We start from the raw sequence: 9874 nt of genomic DNA, 5'->3' as shown, positions 1-9874 counted from the left end.
ATTATTATCATGCCACATAAGCTTTTAAGTTAATTGTCATTTTAGCTACTTTGAGCTCCAATGGTTAGCTATTAGCTTACTATTTAAAATAAACCCCACCTTTTTAATTTACGTTTTTATATTACAAAATATTTATTCTAATTTGCTGTATTTTGGCAAGTTCTTTTCCAAGCAAATTAGCTTGGCAAAGCTAATTTGCTTGACTAAGCTAATTGCAGTTTTTTGCTCCAATGGTCAAGCTAGTAGCTAGGAATTATCTAATATTGCAAGCAAGTCCCCAGCTACAACCATTGAAGTTGCTCTTATGCCAAGATGAATAGATAGATGGTGTTGTTGATGGAAGCGAAGACGAAGGAAAGTACATAATTATTTTTGTAGATACACTTCAGTTTCTTAAATTTTTTTTTTTTAAAAAAAAAAAAAAAAAAAAAAAAAAAAAAAAATTCCATTTTGATAATAGTCTAGCAACGAATTCTTCTCCACAAAAAATGGAAGAAAGAAAACACTATCCTAGTACCATAATGTGCTACTTTTAGTACCAAATTTATGATGAGCAATCATTTTTTATGTCAAACCGTACTCGGCTCCAACGTTTTCTCACCTTCTAAAACCACACTTTTTTGAATACTTTTGTACCAATAGTTCCTAGACAACAACGTAAATAAACACATATTTAATACAATAATGATCATCAGTAACCAGTAATAATAATCAAGACGACTATGGCTCAAGTCTTTGCCAATCCACTTTCCTCCATGCATCTTAGTCACATGATTCACGATTATAATCAAGAAACTATTAAGAAAGCTCCCAATACCAATAACACTAAGGTAAAATGCCATTCCTATGCTCCTCATTGACTTTGGAACTTGGTCGTAGAAGTATTCTTGCATTCCTACTAGGGAAAGCCCGTCCCCCATTCCAAGGATAAAAAATTGAGGCGCTAGCCAAAATATGCTCATTATTTTTCCTTCTAGTGACGCCTTTAGCCTTTTCTTCTCAACCAAGGCCGATATCATTATTGACATGGTTAAGGCGACCATGCCAACGCTGATTCTTGTAAGGATGTTAATACCTCTCTCGTTGCCTGTTACTCTCCTCAAGTATGGGACTAGGACCTTGTCGTAAAAGCCAACTGTAATAATCAACCCTAGGGCTATAAAGGCGGTCATGGAAGCTGCAGGGATCTCGAATCCTTTGTAAATTTTCCTATTCATTGCACTCCCTTGCTTGACAAAGAATGAAGGGCCTTGGGCAACACCTATGCCGAACACCAAGGAAGTTAGCCATATGGGAATCATGGTCAGTATCAACTTTAGTTCCTCCACTCGTGTCACGGTTGCTAGCCTCCATGGACTTTGTTTCTTCACTGCTGCTCCATTATTATTTTCATGATTTTCAATTATAGCTGCTTTGTCAAGAAATCTGCATTACATTTATACAAGCAGATCAGATTGATGAATTGCAATATAATGTTATAGAGGAGTCAAGTAACTTCTCGATCTATCTTGTTTTCCTCTATATTCTATATTAAATTGCTAGCTATATTTCTCAATTGGGAAATTGTATACTTCATATTAATTGTTACATATCCATTTTTGGTAAGGTATTTTATCTGTCTCTTTGTCGCATGATCCCTTTTACGTGTTATTTCTCTGCTTTTCACATGATCTCCTATAGATGTGCCACTCTTTGTGTCAAAAAAAATTGTCACTCTAACACGTAGCAACAATAGTATAAAACGGAGGATTATAAAAAGGTGGTATGGCCGGGGGTTCAACAACATTTACCTGAGTCTATTAGTATGATCCAAACATCGGCCTTGGTGCTTCCCTGAATTAGGATCCTCGTGTAACAAGGACGAATTCAAAGGACAAACTAGATTTCTCTTGGCTACAGCTGCAACCAGGACTTGCAACAACGGGGTCAAGGGACTTCCAAGAGCGATCTTGTATCGATAATAAGGCCTTCCAAGAAAAAACACTAAGACACTCACTCCCATTACTATGGCTAGGATTAAAAATCCAAGGGCCCAACTTACATTGTCCTGCACATACACAATCACAGTCACTCCTATGAAATAACCACCACAAATGGAGATGTTCCACCAGTTGAAAAACGATATCTTTTGTATCCTCTCTTCTGTATAATTGTTATCGAATTGGTCTGCCCCAAAGCTCTCCGTGCACGGCTTGTGACCCCCTGTCGCTAAGGCCACTAGGTAGACACCTAGATAGAAGACTAACTCGTGTACTTTGGTAACACGGTCACATATTGTCGAGGTTGTGCCACAAGGTTTAAGGCTTGGAATGTATTGAGACATGGTCAAAACACCTAAACCCTGAATAAAAATAGGATAGTGTTATCTCCATAGTAATAGATATTTTTCTTGTTTTTGGTGTTTAGAGAGTCACGAGAGCGGGTGATGAGAATCTTCTGAAACTATGAGGGAAGCTTTAACCACTTGAGTTATCCTCACTCTCATATCACAAATATTTTCTTGTTAGTGGCTGGTAATTAGGACTTGGGACGATATGTTTAAATATACATCTAACCAAAATATTACAACAAAAAAAAAAAAAAGTAAGAGATCGAGAAACTAAGAAAGAAGTCTTGCCAGAGCATAGAGGATGGCGGCGAAAAGAATCATGAAGTAGCCACCAGTATATGCATCCGCAAGAAAGCCACCAAGCATAGGCGTCACAGTGACTACTCCACCCCATATATTCACATTGTTAGCCGCTGTTTCGAGGTCTTGGTGCATCACATCGGTCATATAAGTTATCATATTTGTTAATATAGTAAAGTGACTCATCCTCTCGCTGAACTCAATTCCTGCGTATACAAATATTTTTTTCAACCAAATTATCGTACAAAATGTTACATACTTTGTCCGGAATCAATAGTCACATATACAAGATTAACGGAAGGATGGAGAATTAACTTGAAACTACAAGCTTTCGCAAAAGGAAGCAATACCTATCATGAAGTAGGATGCTTTCCAAGAACCGGTAGAAGCTCGAATAGGAAGCTTTCCTTTGTAATCCAAAGTCGAGTCATGAACATGTAATTCCATGCCATTTTCATTGATTTTTTCTTTTGAGATTCTAAAGTTGTCGCCTTTTTTACTCTGTGTTTCATCATGTATATCTGCTCTTCCCTCCATTTTCAGTGAAAAATTATGAAAATAAATGGTTTTAATTGATATTAGAGCAGTATAAAATAACCTAATTGTTCAGTCAGGTTACTATATATGGCTTTTTTAGCTAATTATATAGTGCATAGAAGGTATCATACTATTTAAAATGTACAACTACCGTTACTATAAATGTTAAAAATATAATTTCTTAAAAAAAATGTTAAAAATATAATTATGCTGAGAACATGTCTGCATTAGCCTTCCATTTTTTTTTTCGTTTTTTTTGTTTTTTTGTTTTTTTTTTTATTTTTTAAGGCAAAAAATGTATAAATCACCTTTTTTGACCAACTTTTTTGAAAAAACCACCTTTTATGTTTTTTTTTTTTTTTTTTTTTTTTACTAAACCACCTTTTAAGTTTTTGATTGCACCACCTCTATTTCAAATTTAACTAAGACATCAACGGGGCCCGCAACTTGTGCTTTTCCCTCCTAAGTCATTAATTTTTTCCCTCCCAAAAACATTCGACCCTTCGCTCTATATAAATGCATGACTAAAAGGAGTAAAACTCCAAAAAAAAAAACCAAACGTAATTTTGTTGCACAAATTAAATTGTCGTCTTTGTTCATTCTCAAACCCTAAACTGAGGTAATTGAAGTGGATGGTTGAGATGGAAGGGAAGGTTTTACTGTGGTTGTTGATTTGGAAGTGGATGGTTGAGATACAATCCGATAGATTTGAAATAGAGGTGGTGCAATAAAAAACTTAGGTACTTAAAAGGTGGTTTAATAAAAAAAACATAAAAGGTGCTTTTTTTTAAAAAGTTGGACAAAAAAGGTGGTTTATATCAATTTTACCTTTTTTTTAATTGTGTTAGGCTGGTCATGACAAGGGTGTTGGGCCGCATAATGCACACCAAAGTTGTATGATATTGTCTGATTTGGGTTTGACTCGCATAGATTTGTTTTTAATTAACTTTCTAAAAAACAACAAACTAATGGAGTATACTTCCACTTATAAGGAAGTCCGATCCAAGTCTTCTCTTCCTCATAGTTTCATCACTTTCATGTGGTATTGGGATGAACATACAATCCCAACAAAGGGCATTCTTGGTTTTCCTTTAATGTAATTAAGCAAATATAGAAAGATTTAAGTTTTTTCAAAATATTTAATACCTATTTATTGCTGACAAAAATAATTGTTACATACTCCGTATTATTGATCGATTGAGATGGAGGTCGGTCTGATCAATACATTATAATTTAGACAGGGCTTATTACTAATTAATCTTCGTCGCGTCTAAACAAAGACTTCAAGTATTCTTATAATAATATTCTTATAGTTTTCTCACATAATGAGCTTCACGATCAGAAAATGAATATTCATTTGATATCGTTTACTTATGAAGGTTGATATATATAGGAATCAGCATATAATCTGCCATTATTATTATATAATAGTTTGATTATTACTTAATTAGGGTATTAGTTGGTTGTGCATGATTTTCTAGATGCTTACCCATTCTTTGATCAAGACGAAATAAGTGTTGTTTATCTCTTAGCAAAACGTAATTTTACTAGAATAAGTGAAAATAAGGTTAAGGAAGGAGCAATTACTACATTTGTATAGCAATATGGAGAGCATAAAATTCTATTTCATACTTCTTGTACTTAAGTTACTACATTATATTTTTTTTTTTTATGATTCTAATTATCAAAGTACAAGAATTTCACTGTAAGTAATATAGTTTACAAATCTTTTTAAACACTATCCATATGTTTCTCTTCTGTCTTCTCACCATTACAAGAATCACTTACAGCCGTACTTCTGTGAACATTTTTGTACTTATAATTCTTGGCCAAAAACACGAAAACACACATGTTCAACACTACCATGATCATCAATAGCCAGTAAAAATAATCAAGACGACTATGGTTCAAATCCTTGCCTATCCAACCCTTACCGCCTTTCAACCCTGTCACGTAGTCCACAATATTTATTAAAAATGTACTAAGAAAGCTTCCTACACCGATAACACTAAGGTAAAACGCCAACCCTAAGCTCCTCATCGAGTCAGGAACTTGGTCATAGAAATACTCTTGCATTCCTACTAGGGAAAACCCGTCCCCTATACCAATTAGCAAGAATTGTGGAGCTAGCCAAAATACGTTCATCATTTTCCCTTGCAATGCCATCTTTAGTCTTTTCCTTTCCACTAAGGCCGAAATCATCATTGATATGATTAAAATGACCATACCAATACCGATCCTTGTAAGGATGTTGATGCCTCTCTCATTGCCCGTGGCTCTCCTTAAGTACGGTAGGAGGACCTTGTCATAGAAGGAAACTGAGGCAATCATCCCTAGAGCCGTTAGGGTGTACACTGAAGCCGGTGGGATTTCAAAGTGTTTGAAGACTCTCCTATCCATCGCGCTTCCTTGCTTGATGAAGAATGTTGACCCTTGTGCAATGCCTATGCCAAACACCAAACAATTTAGCCATATAGGAATCATGTTTATTATGAGCTTTAGCTCCTCTACTTGTGTCACGGTTGCTAGCCTCCACGGACTTTGGTTTTTCCTCGTTGCTCCATTATATTCTCCATCTTCTATTATAGCAGCTTTGTCAAGAAATCTGCAATACAAACATATTATCAATCTTTTGGAATGTTTACAAAAATTAATTAAATCAAATGAGTATGGTACACACTAGCGCGAATTCCCCTGAATCATGTATTTACCTGAGCCTATTTGTGTGACTTAAATGTCGTCCTTGGAGTTTCTCTGTATTGTAAACCTCATATAACATGGAAGAATCCGAAGGACAACGAAGATTTCGCTTTGCAATAGCAGCAACAAAGACGTGCAACAACGGGGTTAAGGGGCTACCACGGGCACTCCTGTAACGATAAAATGGCCTTCCAAGAACAAATATCAAGACAGAAACTCCCATAGTTATTGTTTGTATAAAAAATCCAACACCCCAACCAAAATTGTCTTGCAAGTACACAATCAAAGTTACACCAAAGAAGAGGCCACTACAAAGTGCAACGTTCCACCAGTTGAAAAATGACATCTTTTGCTTCCTTTCCTCCGAATGATTGTCATCGAATTGGTCTGCCCCGAAACTCTCCAAGCACGGTTTATGACCACCCGTTGCTAGCGCCACGAGGTAGGCCGCTATGAAGAAGACTACCTCGTGAACCTTGCTAGCATGATCGCATGTATTTGGGGTTTTGCCACAAGGTTTAAGACTTGGCACATATTGTGTCATGGTAAAAAGTCCTAAGCCCTGAACAAAAGAGATAAGAAATTAGTTTAAATTGTCAACAAAAAAAACCTGATTGTGACAACTGACAACTAATTGTGCACTTGGATGTACAATCTAAGTTGCGAATTAAATTGACCATGCAGTTTTTTCAACTATCCATGGTATCTTGGTGGGCCAAAAAGCCCAATTATATTGATTCGATCACCCCTTTTGGGGTCTGCATAATGTCAATGCTACTTTTTGCATTTGATCAAAATGTAGGGCCCAAAGCCCATTAGTGTTTGAACGAAAAGGCTCTTTCACTCAAACCTTGATTTACAAATACAAAGAAATTAAAATTTACTCCGTACTTGATTTTTCTAAACTTATCTAAGACTGCCTCCATTATTTTTAGTTGACACATTTTGACTTTAGTGTTATTCACACACTTTTCTTTAACCGTGTTTTGTGATTTATACGTAATGAAAAATATATTCATGTGGAGTCTTGTTAGATTCGTCACGATATATATTTTCAAAATATCAACTTTTAATAATTTTTGCTTATCGATAATTAAAGATATAAACGGCTGAATTTGTGCATTGATAAACATAACTAAAAAAACGTGTCAACTAAAAAGAAGCGGGTGAAGTAATTCGTATGGAGTATAGTTTTTAAAATGGAGTATTAATTTATAAAGTTGACTAAATGCATACTTTCTACTAATAATTTATTAAAAATTAGTATTAAACCAATAAGATTATTTTAATAAGTTAAACCTCTTAGATAAGATTAATAATTGAATGAAACAAACATCCTCTGCTCAACAATTTTATTTAATTTACTTTTTACTTTTTGCTTAATATTTGCATGAGATTAAAGATATTGGTTTTAAAAAGGAAATTCTTCTAGAAAATATTAGGCACTACAACTTGCTAGCCTAGGTAAATTCCAAAATAATCAATAGTGGTGAATTTGCAAAAATTGACATTATTTGTGATTAATACTCTTCAAGATAGGAGTTTTGTGACTTGCATACAAACATGTAATCATATTCTTAGTTGTTGCATGTCTCTTTCTTTAAGGTTGTTATAAAGTATGACTTCATCATTTCACTTTCCTTATTGATTGACATGTTAAACGAAAAGGCTAATTTATTGCGTAAATTTATGAATTAACCTACCAGCAAAAAAAGTACAGAAATTCAACTATAACACTTATTTCTCAAAAAGTGATTTACTTATTTTTTTGTGAAAAAAGTATGTACTCATTTATTGGTGAAGAAAGTACTAATCTTTGTATTACATATAATTGGGGCTAATATCCATTGGCTATGCTCTAAAGAGTCAGTGGGATATGTCTTGTCTTAAAATCGGTTATGCATTACATATAGGGTTGTATATAACCATTATATTAAATAAATTTCTTATAAATAATAATTCCTTTGTTTTTGTGGTTCTAATTTAACATGTTTGTCAATGCATTCATATTTTGACAATAATGTCTTTAATTGTGTAATAGCAAAATTTATAAATATTTGATATTCTTATAGCATTTATTGAAATGAATAAAACAAGATTTCAGTTGATTATGTTTTATGAATAATGAATATCATATATATTGAGAGTCATTTTTACAAGATTTTTTTTTTCGAATAAGTGAATAGTGTCAAAATTCTAAATTTGAGAATATATGACAAAATCATCTATTGATCAACATTATCACTATATAACTCGTAAGTATTTCCTTTCTAATCTTCATACATGTTGTCTGAATGCATTTATCATTTTTCTTTTTAAAATCCAAATATAAAGCAAAAGCAATAAAAAAATTATTATTAAAGAGTCAGGGAGAAGAGAGAAAAGACTTGCCAAGACATAGATAATAGCAGAGAAGAGAATCATGAAGTAGCGGCCAGTGTAAGCATCCGCAAGAAACCCACCAAGAAGAGGCATCACTGTTGTTACTCCTGACCATAAATTCACACTACTCGCCGCCGTTTTCAAGTCTTGGTGCATCACTTTTGTCATGTATGTTATCAAATTTGTTGCTATTCCAAAGTAGCTCAATCTCTCACTAAACTCAATGGCTACATAAATAAATATATGTAATCATTTCAACCAATATCAGAGTTTTGTCGAGCTATCAGCGAATCTTAGGTGAGTCAAACTTACAATAACTACTTCAATTTTTATTATAAGAAGCTAATGAGACGTCATCTAGTCTAGTCATAAGTTATTAAAAGAAGTTCGCCTCATATAAGATTTTGCTGATATTAAAATTAAAAAACTAGCTTAGTATAATTATGTATAACAACAAAAAAAGTTACTTCGTAAGAGATTGCGTACCTATGATGAAGAGGGAGGCTTTCCATGAGCCAGTGGAAGCTCGACGAGGAATCCTTCCTTTGTAATCATACGACGAATCAAGGACTTGTGATTTCGTGACATCTTCATCTTCTTCTTCTACTTCGAATTTCTTTAATGGGATTTCAGGTGTACTTAAATCACCCATTTCTTTTTGTAATTTTTGCACTATTGTTATAAGATAATCGAAAATAATATTGGAAGGACGTTATTAAATCTAAGAGGGTAAGAGTGACTATGGCATGGTATTTATTGTATGAAAAAAGTCGTAATCCTAAGGTATTAATTGTCACTTATAGTGGTGTTTAATTTTTTTTGACTAAGTTAACAAAGATAGTGCACGGTGCAATCAATTGATGAATACAGTACAGTGTGTATGTATAGTATCCCCCACTCATCTTTGCGCAAATTGGAAGTCGGGAGGATGCAAAGAGTTTAAAGAGACATGTAATATGCTCTCAAAAAGACATAACAATTTATGCTATTCTCCAACTACTTTTGAAAACAGCCAATCATATACACTGATTTATTACTCGTTTCTTAAATAATAGTCCGTATTTCATTCAACAAAATAACAAGACACCGTACCCTTAATAGATGAAATGTCGTTTGGGACAAGCTCAAGGGCACAACATGGCCACCGAGGGGGTTTTTGGGGCAATACTCCCAAAACTTATTACAGTATATGTTATGTGGTCTATAATTTTTTTTGTTTTAGAGTCTATTTAGGTCTTTTTTTTTTTTTTGGGGGGGGGGGGGGGGGGGGGGTTGGGACTATATATAAACTCCTTTAGGGTTCCTATCAAATCTGTAAAACTCTCCCCTCACCTGTCCGTTGATATAACTAATTCATTGTTTTAGAGAAAACGTTAAATCATTATTCTTGTTTATTGATTTCTTTAATCTTTAATTTCTTGCATCTAATTTATTTATTTATTTATTTATTTTTATGTTCCACGTACCCGGTTCAATCATTGGGCTAATCTGAATTCAGAGATTAGTTCTAAGTGGTTAAGTTCCAGTCCCCTTCTAATTGTTGTTGCGTGGGATCGAATCGAATACGAATTCTCCATACCAAATCCAGTCTCAATCACCACTACACCAATAACCAATTGGTATTTC

At 34.1% G+C, this 9874-nt stretch overlaps 1 protein-coding gene across 1 annotated transcript; it reads right to left on the bottom strand.

Annotated features, from left to right (window-relative positions):
* Positions 1–569: 569 nt before the first annotated feature.
* LOC145590727 (uncharacterized) lies at positions 570–9317 on the bottom strand. Its single transcript, XM_081647128.1, has 8 exons — positions 8735–9317; positions 8258–8475; positions 5878–6428; positions 5029–5771; positions 2980–3093; positions 2618–2835; positions 1791–2341; positions 570–1425 (listed from the first exon to the last, which is right to left on the bottom strand). The coding sequence occupies exons 1-8, from the start codon at positions 8898–8900 to the stop codon at positions 570–572; spliced, it is 3417 nt and encodes a 1138-aa protein (XP_081503254.1). The 5' UTR covers positions 8901–9317.
* Between the last annotated feature and the right edge of the window lie 557 nt (positions 9318–9874).

Source organism: Chenopodium album, chromosome 18 (genome assembly GCF_948465745.1).
Source record: "Chenopodium album chromosome 18, dcCheAlbu1.1, whole genome shotgun sequence".
NCBI lineage: Eukaryota > Viridiplantae > Streptophyta > Magnoliopsida > Caryophyllales > Amaranthaceae > Chenopodium > Chenopodium album.
The sequence above is the reverse complement of the archived record's forward strand: the minus strand, read 5'-3'. Positions and strand labels throughout refer to the sequence as shown.